Source organism: Puma concolor, chromosome C1, assembly GCF_028749965.1.
Source record: "Puma concolor isolate L17-30 chromosome C1, mPumCon1.1.hap2, whole genome shotgun sequence".
NCBI lineage: Eukaryota > Metazoa > Chordata > Mammalia > Carnivora > Felidae > Puma > Puma concolor.
In genome coordinates this window covers 160,246,238-160,271,017 of record NC_141674.1, presented here as the reverse complement: position 1 = coordinate 160,271,017, position 24,780 = coordinate 160,246,238, and the positions used below count along the sequence as shown (strand labels likewise).

At 40.6% G+C, this 24,780-nt stretch overlaps 1 protein-coding gene across 6 annotated transcripts in view; it reads right to left on the bottom strand.

The window, feature by feature from the left end:
• MYO3B (myosin IIIB) overlaps nucleotides 1–24,780 on the bottom strand; it is a 482,588-nt gene that overhangs the window by 224,199 nt on the left and 233,609 nt on the right. For all 6 annotated transcript variants that reach the window (XR_015255300.1, XM_086718868.1, XM_086718870.1 and 3 more), the window contains 5 exons: nucleotides 16,462–16,617; nucleotides 4,397–4,493; nucleotides 3,759–3,875; nucleotides 3,137–3,241; nucleotides 434–517 (listed from right to left, as the gene is read on the bottom strand). Coding sequence is in view for 5 of the 6 variants with exons in the window: in XM_086718868.1 (XP_086574994.1) it covers nucleotides 434–517; nucleotides 3,137–3,241; nucleotides 3,759–3,875; nucleotides 4,397–4,493; nucleotides 16,462–16,617 (559 nt within the window). In the remaining variant the exon portion in view is untranslated. The remainder of the gene's footprint in view (nucleotides 1–433; nucleotides 518–3,136; nucleotides 3,242–3,758; nucleotides 3,876–4,396; nucleotides 4,494–16,461; nucleotides 16,618–24,780) is intronic.

Here is a 24,780-nt window from a genome sequence, read left to right as displayed (position 1 = left end):
TGCCAGTCTGTTTTTTTAAGTCATTCCTTCAATGTCCATTTAACCAAGCTAAAAATTTCCATTTCCTTCAACTTTTGCTCAAAGATTTCAATTTTCCAATCCTTTAATCAAAGCCTTAGTGGCTCTCCCTAATCCCGTTCCTAGTGTTTAACCACTTTTACTACTTAATGGCTAAATGTTTCTATTACATTGAAAACATAAAAAATTAATTGCTGATAATCTAGTAAATTCGTGCTGGCATTATTTTCCTCACTACGTGAAAGAAGGATGACATGCTGACATCTTAAGAGGCCTAGCTATCAGGAGGTAAACATAATAAAGTCGGAAGGTTTTTATGTAATCCCTAATAAAAGCCAGTATTTCCATCATTTATAAAATATGCAGTTACTCTGTAAGGAGTCTAGCCACAGTACATAAAGCAAATAGTCAATACCTTCCCCAAGAAAGTCAAATGCTGAACAATCAGGTGGGTGCTTTCCGTCTTCCCAGAGCCACTTTCTCCGCTGATGACAATGCACTGACACAGAAAATGAAGAGTGAAGAATTCATAGCACAGGGAACAACCTATATGTTCAGCAATGGCTTTCATACAACATCTACCATTGCACACCTTAGTTTTTTCACTGAACGATAGATCTTAGGAATCTTTCCATTTCTGTACATTGAGAGCTTTGACTTTTTCACAGCTGCTTGTTGTTCCATTGTACAGTTGCAGCATAATCTATTTAACCAGTCTCATATTGACAGATACTCCTTATGTTATTACAAGCAATACCACATCGAATAACCCTACATAGGGCATTATATCTACATGCAGCTTCTTCTGTAGAATAAATTCTCAGAAATGGGTTGTTAGACTAAAAGATAAAATGCATTTGTAAATTGCATAGATAGTACCAAATTGCTTTCCAAGGACTAGAACCAATCCAGGAAAGTGCCTGTTCTAGAGCCTCACCAATAGAGTATATTGGATTTTTGCCAATCTGAAATGCAGAAGAATAGTCTCTCAGTATAGTTTTAATTTGCATTTCTTTCACTATGAGTGACACTGAAGTCTTTTCATACGTTTAAGATTATTCATATTTTCTTTTTGTGACTAGCCCGTATCCTTTGCTTTTTTTTTTTTTTTTTTTTTTTGCATTATTGGTGTTTTTATTATTCATGTCTAGGAGTTCTTTATGTATCAAGGAGATTAGTGAGTGTATTATAATAAAAAAACATACACTGGGTCTTTGTCTCTGGTTCCTGGCAAGAGTTCCTAAGACCCTTGAAACTTCTTGAATCATAGGGACAACAGGATCATCTTCTGTTATTTGCAAACAAGTCCCTTTCAATCAAACCTAACTGCTAACCAGGTGGTTCCAAGTAGGGCCCAAGACAGCTTCACGACAGATGCTGGTCACCAGAAAGACCAAATACATGATTAGAGAGTGGGAACTTCTAGCCTCATCATCCCAACTTCTAGGGAATGCAGAGCGGCTAGAGATCGACTGAGACATAAAAACTCAAAGAACAAGATTCACAGAGTTTCTGGTATAAACACTTTGAGATGCTGGGAGGGGACATGCCCAGAGAAGGCAGGGAAGCTTTATACCACCCCTCTCCCTTGTATCTTGCCCTGTGCAATCTCTTCCATTTGGCTGTTCCTGAGTTGTATCCTTATAGTAAGCCAGTAAATTTTGTTAATGTTTACTTATTTTTGAGAGAGAAAGAGAGAGAGAGAGAGAGAGAGAGAGAGAGAGAGCCACAGGGAGCAGGGGAAGGGCAGAGAGCGAGGGAGACAGGATCCCAAGCAGGCTCTGCGCTGCCAGCCCTGAGATGTGAGGCTCTAACCCATGAACCATGAGATCACGACCTGAGCTGAAGCTGGACGCTTAAACAACTGAGCCACCCACGTGCCCCAATAAGCCAGTACATTTAAGTAAAGTGTTTTCCTGAGTTCTATGAGATGTTCTAGTGAATTATCAGACCTGAGGGTGGTTGTGGGAATCCCTGAATTTGCAGGCTGGGCAGAGTGTAGGTAGCTTGGGAATCCCTTTTGTGGCTGGAGTCTTAAATGGGGGCAGTCTTTGGGGCTGAGCCCTAATGCTTTGGGGTCTGTACTAACTCTGAGAGGTATCAGAATTTAATGGAATTGAGTTTTTGGACATCCAGTTACCGTGGGAGAATTGAAGACCTGGTTGGTGTTGGAAAAGACAACATCTGGTGTTAGAAACGACAACAGTGTGGGGCAACTTCTCAACTTGGAAAATACATGTATCTCTCTCCATTTACTTCCACTCTATGAAATCTATGGATATTTCACATGTCTGTGGGAAATGCAAGAATTTAGAGAAGCCAAGTTTCTAACCTATAGTGAATCCATGTACTCTATTTTGTAAGTTGCACTGTTACAGTTTCATCTATTCCTCAATGAATCCAAAGCTGAGACTTCACAGGTCTCAGGAGATTTACACACAGTAATTCTCTCACAAAATCTTCTCACCAATTTAGGTTACTTACATTTCAAACAGACTAAAGACACAAAGGAAAATATACATATTGAAAGTAAAGGAAGGGTCAAAGGTTGGATATGTCACCACTGTGAGTCAAAGGTCCAGAAAGGGAAGTTGTATGGGTGAGCTTTGTGTTTAACCAGCATTGAGTTTAAAATCTGTTCAGTCTTTACCAAATCTATCATAATTTCTCACCAGCTAAATGATGTGGTACATGGTCCCCGTCAACCCATGTACAACACAAAAAGGTCTGAACCACGAAAATTCTGAGACCTTAATAGGAAGGAATTTCATATATGTCATTCTACATTCTGTTTTTATTACAATTGTTGCTATGTAATCAGGTTTGTGTCGACTCTATGCTCTCACATTCATATTAGAAACATTCTTATTAGATTTTATAAGGGAAGATGAGTGCTCATGATGTGAATGTTTCACATTACAGAAAAGAATTTTCACGTTCTCCTGCCGCTGCAGCTTCTATCACTGTTCCTGTTCCAGTGAGCTACTCTTTCATTTCCTATTTCCTTGAATCAGCACCAGCAACCAGAATGGAGTTTTCAGGAAGACATAAGAGCTGCAGAGGAAGACAGAACACACCCTACTGTGTGACTTGGCAGGACAGGAAGGGGAGTTCTTACCTGGTCTCTGCTGAAAGTAACCATACACTGGTAAGCAGCATCTGCTGATGCAAATATGTGGGGCGGATTGGAGGCACGTTTCACCCCATGATAAAGTCTGGAAAACTGAAGAAAAAAATAAGTAGTTTAAAGAAAACTTCTAATGCTCCAGTACTTGTTGCCCGTGAAACCAAGACTTTGTCACTTAGTAGGGGAAGTGCAGCATCAGAAAGGCTGCAGAGCACAGGCTCTTGAGTCTGCAGGCCTCCGTTCAAATCCCGGTTCTGCACTGACTAGTTTCATGAACTCCTGTAAGGGAGTTGACTTCACAGTGCTAAGTCTCTTCTTCTGCCAAACAGGGTGAATAATAGTGCCCATCTCACAGGATTATGAGAAGTGAGATAAGCCAGTGCCTGGCCTATAGCAAGCACTAAATGAATGTTAGCTATTATTGTTATATCTTGTTCTAAAAACTTACCCCCAAAATGCAAGAACTCCATCTGTGATGCACTGTTATCTGCAGTGTGGGGTATACACCACTAAAAGTGGCATAATTTTATTTTCGCTTTTCCCTTCTTTTTATTTTCCCTTGTGGTTTTTAATTTCCTCTTAAGAAGCAACATGCTCTCAAAGCACCCCTTACCTGCGGGGAGTATATGCTTAGATTCTGGAAGGGGTTTAAGGCAATTAAGATGTCTCCAACATATGTGTAAATCAGCAAGTCCACATAACGCTTTTGCAACTGATGAATAATTGTATCCTAAGAAGAGGATAAATGGTATTGAAGGTAAACATTATTTCCAACCAGGAGAGACTTCTAATAATAACAACAAATTTATTCTTACAAGAAAGTTTTTTCACTCAATTTAAATCAAATTTACTCTTACAAGAAAGTTTTTTAGTCAATTTAAATCATAAGAGAACGCTCCTCTTCGTGAAGAACAAACAACTATCTTGACTTAAGAGTTAAACTGGACCTTTTCTAAAACAAAATAATTTCCAGTGATGTGATAGATCATTTAGGCTTACAATATAAAGAGCTTTATTGGAAAAAATCCAAATCCTTTCCTTTTCATCGTTTTGGACATTTGGGGAACTAAAAATGAACACAACACAGGATCATAGTCACAGTAACCAAATGCTCCCCGAGCTTCACCCCAAGGCTATACAAACAATTAAATTTTCAAGTGACCTTAGGAAAACATGGTCGACAAGAAAAAGGTCAGACCATTCACATGAAACAAATGTCATCGGTGAGATTGCCTACTAAATATTTAGTACCTCATCCAGAACCTCTAAATTGACCAAATCATCCTCAAGGCAGTATTTTTCAGCATCTTCCACATGATAGGGTCTTCTGGTGTGCATTCTTTCATGTCTAGAAATTTATCCAGAGAATATTAGCATTAATAGAGTAAAAAGCATAGCAGAACATAGGCGACGAGAATGGTTCATTCACGGTCTTATCAGATATGTTCAGAGACGTCAGAGGTGGGGACAGGAAGAGCAAGTCTAGTCCAGCTCCCCACGCTGTAGGGCCCCCTCCCCATTGCTGTACAGCTATCAGGAGTAAGGTGAGCTCCAGACCTCAAGCCTCCCTTCTACCACAGTGAGGAACATTTCCAAATGGGCCCATCTAATACTTATATTAGCTTTTCTTAAATGCCAACTACAGCCTTTCCAGAAATAAGTATCTCCTCCTGTTTTTCCTATTCACTGTCAGGTACACAGTTCTCACCAGGGTACTTCCCTTGAGGTCCCCTCATGCCATCCACCAGCATCAACCCCAACTTTTTGAGACATATTTGAAACTGCAGAAAACTTGAGAGAATAATATAGCAAATATCTATGAATCAAAAATGTTTACATTTTATCTTATTTGTTTATTTGAAATCCCTTTGTTACCCATGTTTCATCCCATTCTCCCTTCCAGAATGACTACTCTTTGGTGGGTAACCTTCTAGTCTATTTTTAAATATTGGTCATACATATGAGCAATATACATTTTCTATATGTTAATTATAAAAATGATATACTGTAGGTTTCATTCTGGAAACTTGGTTTTTTCCACTCAACATTATGATTTTCTAAACTATGTATATATGTATATACAGACATGTACATTATTTCAGTCACTTTAATCACTGGGTAATATTACATCATATGAATACATACCAATTTATTTACCCAGTTCTATGATGATCAACACTTAGGTTGATTCCAATTTTTTCCTATTAGAAACAAAGCGGCACTCAGTATCATTATATGTATCCCCTTGTCTAAATATGCGAGACTTTTCTCTTAAGGGGCATTACTCCACAGGCATTTAAGAAACTTGGTTGGCAATCAATACCAATCCCCTTTGGCATACCAAAATATAGTTTTTTAAGGTATAAAATTATTTCAAGTCACAGTAGGCCTTCCCATAATTCCCTTCATAAAGGGATCACTACTCAATGTGGTGTAGAGGGAAAGCATCAGCTTAGAAGTTAAAAGCTCTGGATCCTAATTTCAGGGTTTTGAGGAGTGTGTTGTGGTTCACTCAATAATCCCCTTAATTAATGGCCAGCATCTCAGTGTTCTTCATCTATAAATAGAATCTCTCATGACTGGTCTATCTATCTCTCGGGGGGGGGGGGGGGGGGGCCTGTGAAAACGATACAGTCATTGATACAGAAATGCAAAAAAAGTTGAAAAAAGTTACCAAGCACTATTCTTACAACCTTATCAAAATCTGGAATCAACAATTTGCACAAGTCTACATATTACTTGGAATACCAATAACTAAAAAAAAAATCACATGAAAATGCCTCCCAGGTACTATCATTTCAGCAGCAGAGAAGCATCACTGCACGGTACTTCACCAGCACCTTTTATGCTCACCATCATCACAGTTTCATAGGATACAGTGTTATTTTGCCAGGTCCCAGAAGCCAGCTTTACTGAACATTTTACCCTAAGTACCATGTGGGCGTCCTAGCATCCTACTGTACACTTTGTCCCTTGCTACATGCATTTCACAGAAGTAGGGAAAAGGGAAGAAGCAAACTCAACAGCTCTACATATTGAATCTTGACTCTATAAATACAAATGAAATGGGCAAACATTGACTTTTTTTTCCTTCTTTCTGCCTATTAAATTAAATTTTACTTCCCAATTCCCAGCATTGGCAGACTTGAAGAAAGAGTGTCTGATGCATGCATGGTATTAGTCATTTCCAGTGCTAGAACCAGTCTTGCTGCTAATTCACAGAGAGATTCAAAACATGAAGCGTAAATTTACTTAATACAATCAAATTTATAACCTAAGCATTTTAAAAATTATTAAACAGAAGCATTTATTCATCTGTGTCCTAACATATTAGTGATGTCAAAGAGAAATCAGATTGAATTGAAATACAAATTTTTACTAAAACTCAGAGGCTGCTTCTAGCTAGCCACCTCGCTAAATAAAACAGTAGGAGGGTGCATATATCTGGCCAAATCCTCTCCACATAAAACCTAAGCATTTTTTCCCTTGAAGTTCATCATGAAATGAAATATCACAATACCCTTTTTATAAAATAATTCTTTTCATATTAAATTCAGCTAGTTTATCTCCTTCCTAAATCCATATCTTGCAGTTGTATGAAATAGACGAAGAGTTTATTCTATACATCTTCAACAAAGAAAATCAGGAATTAAAAAATCATCCACAGCTCTGGTTCCAGTCAAGATGGAGTAAGCACTCTCCACTGTGCCTCTCTCCTGAATGTGGCTCAATAGCCTGGACAGAGTGCATGTGACTCTGAAAAGTGAATGGTAACAGGCAGACTGGGAAATCAGAATCTGAAATACCACTGAATCAATGGCAGGTTTCCCAGGGATTATTTTTCCTCCAGTAACTCCTGACCTGAACTTAAAAGCAGCCTGAACCACAGACAGGGATGTCAAGCTTCATGCTAGATGACATTCTTACAGCCAACCAAATATGGAAATACCGACAAAACCTCACGTGCAACATCACAAATAAACTCTAGAGAAAGTTGTGACTTTCAAGGTGAACATGTACATTGCAATACCACCAGGATCGAAGCTATTATCTTTTGAGCCCTGTCTATATGCCAATCTATCTATCACAAATTTAATCTCCAGGAAACATGCAGATGCTGTCTGCAAATCGGGGTTTCTCACAAAAATTTTCCCGTTATTATATTTTATAAACAACTTTTAAAATATGTTACCTGCTGTGATTAGCCATGTATCACCTCTTCCCATGCTTGTTGGCCATCAAATTCCTTAGACAATATTTGCTTCCAAAATCGAAGCTGGCAATCTAGAAATTGATGTTGATGCAAGGTATTTCCACTCTATCAAGACCACTTCACTTTCTCAACCAGTGAAGAAAAATATCTGATATCCCTAGTTCTGCCTTCCCCAACTAGCATTCTGAAACTGCCAACTGCTTCATTTTCCTGCTTTGGCTATGGGGTTTGGAGGGTCTACTGAAGAGAAAAAATTATTCCAGTTTTTATTTGTTTTTAAAAAATTATCTTAGACTTTACATATACTCATAGAAAGTATTATGTTCTTTAATATTTGTCTATTTTTAGTTGAAATTAACCAGAATAATTTGGCTTACATTTTTAAATTTTCTTTCAATGATTTGTCACCAGTAAACTACCAGCTTAAATTTCCTTTAAATTCACATGCTCCATCTAGTGCCTTACTTGAGAATAGCATCTATTATCAATTTTTGCTGAAGAATTCCCTGTTTAATGTGAAAATTACAAATTTCCAACTAAAGGTACTTGGATTGAATGTTCCAAAGTTCAGAGGAATGGACAGATACATGGATAGATGAATAGCAAAAGGCATTCTATTAAATCAAGGGTGTAAGTTTTTAATGACTTAAAAGGCATTTTTTAAAATGCTTATTTTTGAGAGAGGGAGAGAAAGGCAGCATGCGAGCAAGGGAGGGGAAGAGAGAGAGGGAAACACAGAATCTGAAACAGGCTCCAGGCTCTGAGCTGTCAGCACAGAGCCTGATGTGGGGCTTGAACTCAAACTCACGAGCCATGAGATCATAACCTGAGCCAAAGTTGGACACTTAACCGACTGAGCCATCCAGGTGCCCCAACTCAAAAGACATTTTCAAATCCCAGCAAAGTCCATACTGCTTTTCACTAGATTCTTATTTGTTTTTATGAGGCTCTAAGTATGTTAGCTGCCAAGCCTGGCTCCCTAGATAAAGGGAGTTTGGGGGGGGTGGGTTAAAACTTAGAAAGGAAGAAACTCAAAGCTCTGGCTTGGGCTGATTGTTGGAGTTTGGGGTTAGTGGGAGATAGTGGATGGTGAGTAGGACTGACCTTAGGTTTCAGGGATCAGGAAAAGGAGGAACTGGTGTCAGAATTCCTGGCTGAAGTAAGGTGGGAATGAGGGCAGGTCTGAAACATCAAGTCCAAGGCAATGGGTGGAGAGTAAGAAATGGATCTGAAGAGTGGGTAGAAAGGCAGAGGCTAAGAGTTCCTGTAAGACAAGGTTCAGCATAGATGAGGCAGAGGAAGGAGAATGCTTTGGAATGTCTCAGGCCCAGTCCATGAGTGAGAAAGAAGGTATAAAGGGTACCAAGCTGATTCAGATACTGGGGGTATTATTCTCTTGGAATAAATCCCTGAAGTACTTCTGCCTTCACTATAGTTTCATCTCTATGCCTCACCATTATGGTTAAAATCATTTGTGTGTGAGAGTGCTTTTTAATATCTCATCACTGGGCTACAGACTTCTTTGTTCAAGCTGCTGGCCCTAAGAAAGATATTGACAAATATTATGTATTTTGTCCAAAAGCGATTCTCTTCCTATCCATCAACTATACCCATGGAAGCAGGTAGGTCAAAACAGGGCCACAGGAGCCTCACAAAAATGTGGCAGGATGAATTCTTCTCTTGTTCTATGATGAAGAACGAAGCATTAGGAAGCTCTCTGAGGCAAAGTCAGGATGAGAAAGAAAGAAAATTTTTCAGCCTAATAATTACAAGAGATGTGCCAGTGAAAGAGGTTAAATGTTGCACTGAGAAATGCTTGATGGTATTTTGGACAGTCAAGTAGCGACAGGTCCATTGTGAAGGATGACTCTGCTTAGCTCTTCCACACTCAGGATCAGAGCCCTCTCCTTTATCCAAGAGTAGATGGGAAGAAATGGAGAATGACTAACCCTCCCATTAGATTCCAGATACAAAAGGAAATAAAATCTGTTGAAGGTGGAGAAAAAAGGGGTAGAGAAGAGAAGGAGTAAGAAAAACGGTCTAGGCTCAAAGGTGGTAGTCCTCAAAATTCTAAGGCAAAGGCTTCTATGGCCATGGACAGAGCTCAGGGACAAATTGACAAGTTGGAATAGATCAGAGGAATCTGAGAGATCAGAGGAACTCCCTTATCACCACATTCAATGGATTCCATCCGTATAGTGAGGAAAATGTCACTCAAAACTGGAGAAAGAGCACTGTTTTATTTCTTCAAAATCGTTATTTACATTTCAATATACCCTTTGATAACAGACATGATGAAAGAGAAACTTATTTGACTATAACTATATAATTATGGGCCTAGAAGGAGAAAAACAACAGCAGGCCATCTAGGTGTGATGCCATTTTACTAAGAGTCAAATATGGATGGAGATACCACCTAGAGAACTCTAACTACATGTGCTCTATCTTGACCTAGAACTTAAGTTTATATCTACCAAACATTACAATAAACAGATTAAAAAATAGAATTGGGTAGAAATCACTATAATATCTCCCTGTTTTTTCATCTAAGCATGGGTTTGGCCAGAATTCCAATAAATCAGCAACTTATTATCAATCATATTAAACAGAATTTGATACACCCACCTACTCTAGGCAGCAATAATCAGTGACAACAGCAGAAAATTCAATATTATTCATTCAGTTATAGACCTATAGATAGATAGCAGATATTCATTATATCAGAATGCTCTTACCTCTTATGCATTTAGATAATGCATTTACCTCTTAGCATTTATTTGATATCTGTTAGGAGGACAAGAAGATCTTTAACCTTCTATGTATCAAGCATCTTCAGCACTTGATAAAGTAATCATTCAAAAGTCATTCATTAACACAGGAGTCCAGGAACTCATCAGTGTACGCAATATGGTGGATGCGAATGAGTGTGTGTATGTGTGCACGCGCACATGCATGTTTGCAGGTAAAAGAGGAAGTCAATGAACAAGGCTTACTGGGGAAGGCTAGACAGTTAAGCAGTGAGAAATCTGTTTTTAAAGGTCACTGCTGCAGGTTGAAAAGAAAATCAGAAAAGCTAAGGCCATTGTTTTAATCAGCCCCAGGCAAATTGCAAGGGTAGAATAAAAATCCATTTAACAGAGCAGAAAACAACCAGCAACTTAATTCCCCTACCAAATAATACTTAGACTAGACCCCTGGCATTTGAGGGCTTAACATTTGTGGTTTCAGGGAGTCCCAAGCCACCCGCAGGGGAAAGACACGCTGGATCTTGTAATTGTACTAAGGGCTGCAGTTGAGCCCATAATGGGAGGTTGGAAGGCAGGAGGGAGTCACAGCACAGGCAACCCAGCACCTTTCCTGCCTCCACTCACATTCCAGACACTGGTTTTGCTCTTCTCCCACTAACTCCTGTGAAGTAATTAAACAAACACGTTTTCATATCTACTTCTCTGAACTTTAATAGTGACATAACATGCCGATGATATTGATGAATTCAGGGATTTATAAAACTGGTTTGGGGGAAGAGTCCTTTTGAAGGTCAAGGCAATGGAAGCTGATGTAAAGGAAATGGCCAAATTGTTTAAAAGCATCCCTGACAATTAAGTAAAAAAAAAAAAAAAAAAAAAAAAAAAAAAAAAATGTAGCGCCTAACTATGGTTCACTGGATTTTAGGGCTTTTTTTTTTTTTTTTTTTTTCCCCAACGTTTATTTATTTTTTTTATTTTTGGGACAGAGAGAGACATAGCATGAACGGGGGAGGGGCAGAGAGAGAGGGAGACACAGAATCGGAAACAGGCTCCAGGCTCCGAGCCATCAGCCCAGAGCCCGACGTGGGGCTCGAACTCCCGGACCGCGAGATCGTGACCTGGCTGAAGTCGGACGCTTAACCGACTGCGCCACCCAGGCGCCCCTGGATTTTAGGGCTTTTTAACCTCCTCTGAGAGAGTAAGGCTTGTCTTCATAACTACTCTACTGAACCTGAATCAAACATATGCTATGGCAAAATTACAAACTACCGGAAAAACTTAAATTCCAACAGTTACACTCATACACTATAGTCAGCATTAGGAAATAGTATCAAATCTCAACACAATGCCGCTTCTCCACAGTTGCTTCACAGACACAATGTGAAAGGGGAATGGATCACAGCCTAGCTTTCCACACAACTGTACCACTCAGAAGAGCTAGAATGCTTAGATCCAGGAGAGGGGAGATGGGGACTTACCATCTAAGCCCTTCTTCGTGTACAGTGTGGCTCCTGCTCTATAGTGAATAAGCTCCCATGATTCCTAGCCTTGTTCTTGAACACTTAATTATCTCAACAGAACTGAAGTGGACCACTGCCCATCATGCTCCTGCCCCAGCTCCACTTTCCAGCCACTCACTGTGAAAAGGTAGTAGAAGGGGCATCTTCCCTGCTCCCCTCTGTATTTCCCAACCACACTTACCCTTAACCAATCTTTCCCTTTTAAAATTCACACGTGTATCATTTCCTCCAACAACTGACCCCCCAATCTCCTTTCTATCTCTGCTCTTTGGTTCTCCCATCCCCCACCAATCACTTTGTTAATTCTTCCCACATACTGACCTCAGGGTTCCTCAACTTGTCAACAACTTTTATTTCTAACTCCACCAAGTTTGTCCACAAGTTCAGCCATGGCTAGTTCCAAGTTATTTCTCAAAAGTTCCCAAGATCTCAGCTCTACAATCCCTTGCTCACCATCCACTCACTGAATCTGTTCTTCATCTGCATTGTAACTGTCAGTATCCTGACCTAGACCAGACCTCAAGAGTTAAAAAGCTACTTTGGCTTCACTTTCTTCCAAATCCCAAAAAGACCCCAAGGATACTCATCTTAACTCCCTTGCTCCCTTGTCCACCCATCATGTTCATCTAAGACAGTCTCCAGTCTGACGACCTGGGTATATATCTCTTTTCTCTACTTCTCCTGCTTGTTGCTAAGAAGCTAGAGATAATAGATAGGAAGGGCAGTGGTGGTGATGGTACATTTTTGAAGAGGTTCTGGCGCCAAGTGCTCTCCTGAATGCTCTACATGCATTATCTTAAACAGTGATTAACTTCACTACAATGGAATGCTATTCAGTTAAGTTCCTCGTGGGTTTTCTGTGCTATTGAGCAATCATCATGTCCATCTTTAATAAACCCTTTATCATATTCCTCCTAGTGGCTATTTCAGAGAGTTAACATTCTCCTGGAGTCCAACAGTCTGCTCCCAACTTTGAGATCACCTTAATCTTTTTTGAAAGATAAAGAAAATTCAACATGAGTTTCCTCATAGGACCCTCCTTCTTACCCCCATCCTGCCCCTCAAACTTTCTGGGTATCTTCATCTAACCTTTCTGTGTCTTTCCCAACTTTGAGGTTCTTCCTAAGGTCAACTTTCCTCTTGGGCCTTTGTTTCCACTTCCTCTTGCTTCCTCTATTACTGTCTCTCTCTTTATTTTCAATGTCTCCCTCTATATAAGATCCTCCCCTTCATCTGTTCAAGTTTCCCCCATCCTTTAAAAACCTGCCTTCTTCCCCTCAAACTTTCAATTTCTCTCTCCCCTGGAGAAAATACTAAAGTTGACAGAACATTTCCTGCCTTTGCAGGAACAGTAAGACATTTTTCCCTGCAGGCTGTTAGGTCTCATTTGTCTGCATTAGCTTTCAAAACTAAACAAGTATGTCCAGCTCGAAGATCCAGGACCATCTGGAATACTGCAGAATCCTACTCTGGATAGAAAGCTGGAAGTTTTGTATAATTTCTGGAAGTACCTGGCATTGCATTTGGTAGAACAGGAAGAGGAAGAAACTTTCTTTACCAGTCTCTGTCTCTTAGTGTCTTCCAATTTCTATTGGATTGCAGTCTGAACCAGGGCAGAGAGGCAGCCTAATTTGGGTAGACCCTGTGACACTTCTTTCTCCGCCCCCCCTCCCCCCCCCCCCCCCCCCCGCCCTGCCTGATCTCTCTCATCCAATCCACCACAAAGTCCTGACAATACCATCTTCTTAATATCCTCTGTTATTTGCAATTGCCACAACCTGCAACTTTGTCTCTCTGGCTCCTGCCTTGCCCAGCTCCTCCATTCTCGACATTGCAATCAGAATGATCTTCCTGGAGCACATGCCTGCTTGAAAACCTTCAGGGGCTCTTGAGTGACTAAGGAACAAATCGAAGCTCCTTAGCCCATCATGACCTGCTTCCTGCCTGCCTTGTTTCTCCCTCCCCCTGTTCTATGCCAGGCTCCAGTAATGCTAACTAATTGTTCATCAAATTCCTTAAGCTCTCCCCAGTCTCTGTGCCTTTGCCCTCTGCTCACTGCTCATTATTCCCTTCTACCTAAAATAATCTCAATCCCAACTCCTCTGTTTGTTCTACAGGACACTCCAAGGATCATCTTCCCACCAGGTCCAGGGGTCTTTTCTTCCCAGGTGTTCCAGGAAGTACCTCAACATCCAGGTACTTTTCATGTTGAGCTGTTCTTGTCTGATTCTTGTCTGTTTCACACACTGGACTATTAGCTCTTTATCAGGAACTGTATCTAATTTGCCTTTGTAGTCCCTCTGTTCAGCAGAGGGCCTGACACATGCACACATATAAATGTCTTTTGAATGAATAAATGAATAAATTAGATTTTAAATGAGATAAAACTGGTATTTTTAACGTTCAGTAGCTCAGTACTATTTATTTTCGTGATGTCATGTGGTAAGTAGAGATGAATTTGCGCAAGTTAAGTCCAAGAGACAGTTAGTGTTACACAGAAATGAAGACCTTTGAATCAAATAGACCCTGTATACTATTGCTGCTACTGCTAACACTGTGAGAGCTCACTCTGTACTAAGAGCTGTTCTTTTTATGTACTGACTCACTTAACCCTCAAATGAACCCCCATCTTATAGATGAAGAAACCTCAGAACAGAACAATTTAACAACCTGAACCTAAGTGGCTGAGCTGGGATTCAAACCTGGCAGAGCCACCACACCGGGTGACCGTAATTGTGCAGAAGAATGATAAGCTGGGTATCTGTTTCACTCATCTTTGCACTCACCTCAAATTTTCTGCTTTCCCCACCTTACCTTGTAAACTCACAACTTTACATATACTGAATTACCAGCATCAAATGATATTTGAGAGTTTTTCTGGGTGGGCTTGAAAAACACCTAGGTAGCCAACCCCTGCCAGTTGCTAAAAGGAGGTAACAGTGTGGGACAGGTGGTAGGTTAAGTGTCAATGACAGGCATTGTGTTTCCTTTAGAATTAATTTTCCTACCTCTTAATAAGGAAGTTGCTGTTTATAGTTTTGATCCCTATTTATGAGGCTGTGGAGTTTCTTTTTTTAAGTTTATTTACTTATTTTTAAAGTAATCTCCACACCCAACATGGGGCTCAAAGTCACAACCCAGAGATCAAGAGTCACACACTCGACTGACAGAGCCAGCCAGGCATCTGTGATTGTGGGTTTTTTTTTTTAATGACTTTCAAAGAAATACAAACTCGTGAGTGAAACTAAAGATGCTGTGAGAAGCCTTTGCTACCAGATTTTTGGTAGCAAAGAAGTTAACAAAGATCAAGAGAAATTACAGGAAGCAGGTGAGAGAGACTGGAGCCTGATTCTCTACGATAAAAGAAGGGAAGTCTTTAAAAAGAGAACACACGTCTGGACTGGCACAGTCAGGCCCATGTGAAAAGCTGAGTAACGTTGCAACTTCAGTCTCAGAACTTGTTCTGCAGCAGGTTTCAAACACAGAGAAAAGGAGGGAAGGCCTGATTCAACTTAGAGCCTTTAAGTGCTGGGTTTGTTTTTTTGCTTCATCTGTTTGATTTTATTTGATTTCATCCTCATTTTTGGTGCTAGCGCTGTGTGTGCTGTGGGGACAGGGGTGGTTTTGGGGCGGTGGTTGGTTTATAGGAACAAAAGCAGGGAAGAAAAGGGATTTAGTTCCCTGGGGCTTAAACGCAAGTTCCTACTGCTTCAAAAACGCACCAAGTCACAAGAATTTCTCTATCCCGTAGGCAAGCCATAGAAACACAAATGACAGTGGAAAAGGGGAAAGAAAGAGTAGGAAAAAATTTGTTTTGAGTTACCCAAAGGGAACTTGGTGGTGGAAGGGAAAATCAGCAAGGTATAGTCACCTTGAAACCATGCCTCCAACTCCAAAGGTTCTGATGCTTTTTGATTTGTAAACAGTGCTCTCTGCAGAATACATGAATATTTCCAGAACTTGTGACTACTACTTTATTTTCTTCACCTCCAGTCCTCCGAATGTTCTCTTAATAATAATGGATTAGAGCTTATCTACATCCTGGCCAGTTTTATAAAACCAAATAATTGCTGAGCTGGGAAGCAGGTTTATTTGCATTTTAAAAATTTTTGTTAAAGAGAAATTCTGCCACCCTCTGGACAGAAACCAAAGATCTGTTTCTTAGAGACCACCATGGAATACCATTTGAAGCAACCGTCCCTGAAAATACATGTTTGTTTCTTAAAATCTATGCTTTAGGAAAAGGAGGGCAGGGAGGGAGAATCACTGTTGTTTTGGATAGCACAGACATCGCCTGTGGGGGGAAAAAATCATTTAAAAATACTAAATTGCCCCTAAGGAATTTTTAACTAAAGAACAGGGTCTCAGAGCACATTAGAGAAAAATCCTCCAGTGTTTAATTTGTAATCTTCCCAAAATCGCTTTACAGCCTACATTTCTGCTTTCTAATCAGCAATGGCCAAGTAAAGATCTCTCACACGATCTCAGCTATGGCTGCTTTCATACAGCTACCTTTATTGATTAAAAAAAAACCCACATTCATATTAAATATAAACATATATGTGTGTTGGTGTTTAACTAGAACTCGAAGACACATTGGGATTTCAGCCACAGTTGAGGGATGTTAGTCTTAAGAGCACAAATGGACAGCTTGTTTCTAAAGCTCTCCTGATCTCATCCACTGAGTGTGGAGTACTTAATGTCATGTAAATGAAACTCTCAAAAATGCAGGGATGTGATAATTACCAGTACTAATCCCGAGCAAATCAAAACACATGACATACCATTTTTATAAATAACCAGAGAGAGGAAGTAGGGAGAGGACGAGTACCATACCTGGTTTTAACAACAAGGTTTAGATGCTTCTGGTCTTGGAGGACCTTGGCCAGCTGTTTTTGCAGAAATAAAACCTTCCCGTGGGCTTCTTTAATAAATGGGTGGTCGAGGAGATGTGTGACAGAAGGCCGCTTTTCAAAATCCTTAATAAGACACCTGTTTGCAAAAATCAACAACAATCCAAAGTACAATCTTAGAGACCTGGTTCCCCTGTGAGTATGAGAGAAAGGAGGCAAAAAAGATCATTTATAAAACCTGATCACTAACCTTACACAGCTCTTTCTTTATCCGTACATACCAGAAGGTAAAAAAAATAATAATTCTCTGCTAGTAGAATTAACAGTACATCAGAAGTCTATTTTATTTTGTGTGAAGTACATGTTGAAAACACAGTAAGTTTTTGCCATTAAGTGAATTTGAAGTGCTCAAAACACGGGAAAAATAGACTGATCAGACTGAATTTTCTGTCTGAATTTTCACTACAGAAAAATGTTTACGATGGAGTCAGGTGGATTAGTCTATATATTTTACAAACATATAAAATTATACATTGTCACTCAAATAAAATCCTAATATATGAAATGTCCACCATTTGATGGTAGGGAAAATGCATTCAGGAGTTTGCAAGGAAAGACACTGATCACAAAGAAACCTTCATAGAGAAAGTCTAACACCTTGATGTTTTCTGAAGAAGCAGAAAAACCTCAGAACAGGAAGTGACCATAATATAATTCAGATGAACTGGAATGGAATTATGCAAACAGGGAACAAAAAGTCCATTGAAAATGGTAAAAAGTGGGTTGCATTTAAACTCCTCTGTGGCTAATTGGTTAAAACCACACTGGTGTAACGACTTTCTGTTTCAGATTCAAAGGCCCTTTTCAAAGAAAACAATAATTTAGTACATTTTGCTCTGTGCCCTATGTTATCAAAGATGATTCTGATACAATGAAATATTCTACTGAAATTGAATCTGATAATGCCCCTCCAATTACCATTGTATTTCCATTCTGAGTAGATGCCCCTGATAAGAGAAAGAAATTTCAACAACTGCCCTTTTAAACTATCAGTTTTTAGCTCACTTTGGAGGCTTAGGATAAATGCTAAATGCCATTCAGCCCACTCTGCAAAACAAAATTGTTTCCAGTTTTCCAAATAGTGACGTGCTAGCAACATCCAAAACACAACATATTGTAAACAATTAAATGTACTCACAAATGGTAAAAATAATCAGCCTCACCTTGAGTGCCTTCTCAACACTCTCAAGCAAAGTTCTTACAACAATCCTTAACTGTTGGGTTTACAAAATGGCTTTAATCTTTTCACTTTACATCTCAAACCACTTTCTGATCCCTCACCTCCTAGTCCTGAAAAGATATTCAGTAAATTTCCCAGTCAGTTTTAGAACTGATTCAAGGGATTTCCTATCTATTGGAACTAGAGCTTTCAGTTAGAAATGCCAAAAGAATCTAGATTATCTCCATTCTGTTGCCCGCAGGACTATAAATACCACCTCTGCCTTGCCATGGAAGAAATCAATCATTTGACTCTTATGGGTTCAGGGGCCTTTGGTATAATCTAGTATTTTTCCTGCCAAAAAGAAAAAAAGTCAGCTCACATCCTTAAAAAATACTATGTTCATGTCTTTATATTAACAATCTTCCCTGGATTCCATGTATATTCATCTGTAAATGTATATTTGATTACCAAAGGAAAATAAATGCTTCTTCCCTAAGCACCTGGAAAATAAAGAACCTCGTGGTAGTTAAAGGGTCAGTAATACAGGTGTAGTGGCCCCATCCTCCTGGCTTGAGGGTTTGTATATGAAAACTCCTAAAATACAGTCTGTGTCCTCTGAGAGTTCCCACTGCAGATGGATATGGTGGCTTCACACACCCCCTAGAGCCTTGGAGCGCTTGGGTAGTATGGGAGTCCAGGAATCAAGCCTGCCCAGTGATCCAGGTCAGGACACACTACATTTTTTCCTGCACTGAGCAAAAGTACTGGGGCAACCCTCAACTGCCTGTTGACTAGTGCCAACACTTCAAATGGATAACCTCAGGGCTGCGAATGAAGGTGGGTGCCACATTCACTAACAGAAAATTCATAGCATGTAAATGGGAAAGTAGTATGGAACTGCTTCTTCCTTCCTCCTCAGGATAGGTGCCTTGGGACAGTGCCTCACATGAGGCCTAGAAACAAGTAAAGTATTATCTGATACTTTAATAATGAAAGCTCTTTGGATAGTGTTTGAGAGAGGCTAAGAAACCCATACTCCAGTTTTATGAAAATATGTCTCCGCTGGAGTCTGGGGATGTAATTAAAGGCACTATATCTTGTTTCATAATTTTAGCATCCAGTGGGGAAGAAAGGTTGCCCACAAGGCTGGCAGATCATTTGGTATTTTGGAGATAAGCTCCCTCTATATCACAGAGGGAGTAAGAGAAATGGCAAGTAAATAATGAAGTGAGATAATCAAACAGGAAAGAAACTAACAAGTGGATCTGTTGTCTCTTGAAGATCCCCAAAATTAAGATGGTAGGCATTCTACTCTCTGGAAGCAATGATCAGAAGAATTTGTTAGTTCTCTCAGTAAGACCTGAGTGGGCTGAATGTCATATCATTGGATCAGCAAAAGTGAAAATGAGTGTATATGGGAAGAATGCTAAGCAGAGTTGTGGCATACCCAGCTGCACTGGAGGATTTTTAGGAGAAGGGCATAAAGACCTTGAGGGTATAGCCTTATTCTAAAACACTTTTGCATACTTTTTTCTCATGGGGAGCAAACAGCCAGACTGAAATGGAATTATTATTTTACTGATAATAGAGGACAGTATTACCTTAGGAGCAGATAGGGCTGAAAGTCATGCATTACTAAACTTGAGGTCACTGGAATCATATCATTTCATTTGTTCAGCAAACATTTATTACACAGCCAGAATTAGCCAAAATAAATTCATTTATAAAGAATTACGACCCTTTTCCTTGAGGATCTACAATCTAATTGGAAAGATGGGAGGACAAAAGAAACATAGGAAATAGCAAAAGCCAGTGTTTGCTTCTATATGCAGAATAAGAAATAATCACACAAAAGCATAGGGTTTTGGAGCTAAGGGACTGAGATTTTCTATTCTAATCCCTTTTTTCAAGAGGTGAGGAAGTTCAGGTCAAGTCCTACGGAGATGAGGCTAATTCTCTGACTCCAATGGGAGAGCCCTACCCACTCTGCACTGTGTTTAAAATGGCACTGTTAAAAATGCAGAACAGTAGGTGGGACAAAGAGTTTTGGTCAGGGAAGCCTTGGTGGGGGAGGTAAGAAGCAAGCCAGGTTTGGGAGGAAGTCTGGGGACGAAATTGAACTCAATTGGTGAAGAGGTAGAAGACATTTCAAAGTTTGAACACTAGATGGGCAGTGCAAGAAGCCAGACTGGGCAAGCTGTGTAGCCAGGAACTCAGAAGGCCACCAGAACATTCCCATGTGCTCCCTAAGCTTCCTCCTTTGAAAGCCCAAGAACAATTCTTTTAGTCCCTCTTCCAACTTTAACTAGGGTATATTCTTTATAGCCTAAGACTCCAAACTCATACTATTTACTTTTGTCAGTTCTTCATTTCTGTCTTACTCTCCTTCCAGGCAGGGATTTAGTGGATTAAGACAGAATCGACTACTGGATCTACAAGAACACCTGACAGCCTCCATGTCATTTCTGAAAACATGACAGAATTCTCCAACCTGACTTGGAGCATAAACTTTGAAAACTAAGGAGTATATAATATGCTTATTCATTTCAGGATTGCTTTTTAAACCAGGAATTGCAAGTTCCAGATGCAGAATATTTTCTCCCAGCCAGGGAGTGAGCAGTTTTTATAAGGGAATGCAGAGAATGTTGACCTCTGTATAGGAAGTGGGGGTCAGCCAACGTGAGGTGAGTTGGGTGAAACACGTAAGACGTTCCACTGAAAAGAGGAACTAGTATACTGGTCAGGAAGGTTTGGGAAACATTGCTGATTCTCTAACCAAGTTAAGTCTGGAGTTTTATAATGCACATGAGCATATAAAATGTTCTTAGAACTTCTGGGATAAAGAAAACAGCTTGATTTTGTTTAAGCCCATGTTTCCAAACTTACTTGGACACAGACTCTTTCTTGTGTCAGTGGAACCAGGGCCCTGCAAGTGACATCCTTGGAAGTGCTGCTGTGAGAAATCAGTACAAGGCGCTCAGAATGGGTGGCAGAATCCTCATCTCAGCTGACTCAGGGGAGACACCCAGAGCGCCTGATTGTCAACAGCACATTTGAGATACCTGTAGGCTGTCGTTTCTGTAGAAGTCAGTGTCTCAAGCTGGGGAAATATAGTCCTCAAGTTCAGCTCTTCCCAGAGTCTTTTACTCAGGAAAAAAGTAAACAAGGATGAGATTTAGGGATACTACTTTCTTCCAAAGTCTTAAGCAACTCTTTCATTTCCAGATGCTTTTAAATCATTTTTTAAAGCCTGGGTGTAGGTGTGGTGCTCTCTGTGCTAAGAGATAAAACAAAACAAGAAAATTAAAAATGTAAAACTACCATGAGATAGAGTGCCTGGATTTACCCTGGATTTAGAAGGCCATGGTAGGTGGCTTGAATATAATAGAAAAGTCCACCAGAAGAAAATGGAAACAAATTCCACCCTTGAAGGAAATCAATCCATTCCACTAATTTGAAATTCTAGCACCTTCCATCATACTTTCCTGGCTGAAGATTAATTCTCAGAATTCATTAGTGTCACCACATTAAACACAGGTTGTTGCAGCCATGTGCTGTGATCTCCCAGCCTAGCTTCTGCCAGAAATAGGCAAAAAGGAGACATTTCTTAGCAAGAAACAAGGTCTGACTTCCATACTGCTCTCTAGAACTGGTGGGGCCCGTGTTCCTTCCCTCCCCAGATGATAACACTGTCGAGACACAGCTGCCTTGTCACTGTAAACTGCCATTTCATAACCAAAAAATCAGATGGCTGAAAGAGGAAGCTATTTATCAATAGTCACAGGCAGATGTTTATATGAATAAAACACACTTGATAAAGAGAGCTGAAAAGTCAAAAACTAAAAATACTGGTGAACTGGGTGAGAGAAGCAGGAGGGGAAGCAATCCTGTTCCATGCAAAGCTAGATCAAAACTTGGGATTTGTGTCTCTTCTAATTTCTTTTTTAATATTCTTTTATACTTTCCTCTGTTTTCCTGTGGGTTTAGATTGTGAAGTGTTTGCACTGGTACATAATATCCAAACAGTTTTGATCAGAGCACACATTTCCCTGCCTCGTGATGCATCTTGCTGCCCTGCAGTTCCTATCATCGTCAGACAGAAGCCTGAGTGACAAAGAGGCCTCTGCATCAAAAGGAGAAAATCCTCCAGGGGATATACTAATTATAGGTTAAATATTGGAGCCCGTGGTGCTCTGTCTTGGAAGGAAATTTCCATTCTGAAAGACAGGACTATGACAAACACAGGCATTTTCCCAAGATGACTAATGCCTCAAAAGAAGGCAGGCTGAGAAACCTGACAATGCATATGTATTTTAGTGAAACCTCACCTTTCCATTTGGTGGAATATTTAACTGCATTTCAGTTTTCATGAAGTTGACAAATATTGCATGTGGTGGTGTTTTAAAGTCTTGCTGGCAAGGCTGGGCTTGCAATGTTAACTTCACACCTGGGATGAGAAAGTGGGCTCCTAACCTAAAACATGTAAGTGAGAACCAGAAGCGCCTTTGCTTTAGTCAGCAAGGTAGGTCTGTGGTTATCAATCAATGAGAAATAGTATTCGCTAAAAGTAAAAAAGCCCTGAGAATGTAGGACAGAGGGTTTTAGAACAGGAAGCTCTGGGGCACCTGGGTGGCTCAGTCGGTTAAGCATCTGACTTCCGCTCAGGTCATGATCTCACAGTTAGTGCATTCAAGCCCTGCGTCAGGCTCTGTGCTGACAGCTCAGAGCCTGGAGCCTGCTTCAGCTTCTGTGTCTCCCCTTCTCTCTGCCATTCCACCCCCCCCCCCACCGCCCCCCGCTCAAAAATAAATAAATGTTAAAAAAAAAACAGAAAAAGAAAAAAAAAAGAACAGGATGCTCAATCTCCTTTTTTTTTTTTTTTTTTTTTTCAAATTTTTTTTCAACGTTTTTTTATTTATTTTTGGGACAGAGAGAGACAGAGCATGAACAGGGGAGGGGCAGAGAGAGAGGGAGACACAGAATCGGAAACAGGCTCCAGGCTCCAGGCTCCGAGCCATCAGCCCAGAGCCTGACGCGGGGCTCGAACTCACGGACCACGAGATCGTGACCTGGCTGAAGTCCGACGCTTAACCGACTGCGCCACCCAGGCGCCCCTCAATCTCCTTTTGAAAGGGGTAACAGGCACAGATTCTGTGTGGCAAAGTCAGAGATAGACCACAGGGCTACAGGACAACAGGGCAGCTGCCATCTTGCCTCAAATGCCAGGGCAAGGAGAACCCCGATGCAGGCTTAGAAAATCATCAAGTCAGCCCTAGCTTTAAACAAAGCAAACAGCACCAAAAGTCCAGAGTGAGCTCAGGGGAACCCAACAAGGAAACAGAAAGAGAAAAACATTGCATTTCCTGTAACCTGAGACAAAGAAGAAATAACTCTTCTCTCCCAGAGAAAACTCAAAGGTGAAGAAGGCAACCAGAGAAAAAGCATAGGGTGGTTGGAAGCCACAAGAGAAAATCTAGGTGGATAGGGACAGAATCTTCCTCCAGAGTTAAGGAACATACACTAGGGTAGCTAGAGAAGGATCCCATGCAAAAACAGGGACCAGGACTGGAGGACCTAAGGCAGAAAGCTGCAGTGTGAAAGCCCCTTACAGACAAGAGCTGCAGTCTACATGACATCTGTGAACAAGTCCTCTTTACTTCATCCTTATGTTTCTGACTCCAAGATCAATAGTAAATAATTAGAAAAGCCCAGACTAACTGGCCATGTTCTTAAGGAAGGTGATGTGGTAACAAAAATTCTAGATCCTCAAGTACTGTTTGTTTGGGGGACTTGCTGGGGGTCACAGCTGGGAGGGACCAAGGGAAGAGAATATACTATGGACAATGGGCAGAGTTAATTTGGGAGGAGGAGTCAAAGTGCCAAGCAAAGAGATGAAGTGAGGAGAAGGACCAAGTAGAACCAGGCCAGAGTCAAGGATCAAGTTTAGATGGGGACACAAAGGCTATCCAAAGAGAAGCCAGTGGAATATGTGGTGGCAGGGGTGGTGGTTTTATTATGATTGTTATTGGCACTTCCTTCTTTGGTTTAATCTGCACTTTTGAAGTATCATACGGCAGCTGCAGAAGACCAGGGATGAGTATGGCCTCCACTGGACATGCCATAGCCAAGAAAGATCCCAAAATTTGTGTCCTACAATTAAGGCAATCTTAAGGACTGGAATCAATGGCCCCAAGTGACCACCTTCTTGCTCCTGTGTTTTGTTTCTTTCTTCCTTGGTTGGGAAAGCACTTTGCACTTAAATATTTTTCCAGGCAACTCTACTCATGTTGCTCAGTTAGGACACCTGAAAAAAAAATGAGCCATTACACCATTGCACAGCCCAGTGACTTGCTTACTGGGCTGTTCATCTGTGTTCAAATCCCACCATCTGATTCGAAGGGCTGGGAAATGCGTGATCTCTGGGTGATGAGAATCCCTGGATGCCTCCACCTCTCAGGCTGCAGTGCTGCCAGTTCCCAAGGATCTGGGCGTTCGCTGCTCCTGCAGGTACTGCCGAGTCTCCTCTACGCAGCCACTCCACTGCCTCATGGGTCTCTGTGAGGGGCTGGGGTCGGTCACAGGTCAGCCATAGACTCAGCCAGCAAACCCAGCACAGGGCTTTTTTCCTTTAAAGGTCTTCACTTCAGGTCTTTGCTTTCACGTGAAAATTCAGGAAATATTTGCCTGAAGCACCTCAGGAAGGTGAGGAGTAGTCAAAGAGGGGAGTGATGGCTGAACTCAGAAGGAAGTAGTTATGGAAAACGTGGGTGAGCCTGGGCAGAATAATCTAGATGGTGGCAAGTCCATCTAAAAAAGATATTAGGGACGCCTGGGTGGCTCAGTCGGTTAAGCATCTGACTCTTAATTTTGGCTCAGGTCATGATCTCGCAGTTCGTGAGTTTGAGACCCACATCGGGCTCTCTGCTGACCATGCAGAGCCTGGTTGGGTTTCTCCCTCCCCCTCTCTCTCTATACATTCATATAGCATATGATACATAGTTATATATTAAATATTATCAATCTTAAATATTTTAAGTTTTATATTGATTTATTTAAATAACAATGTGCTCAATCTCCAAA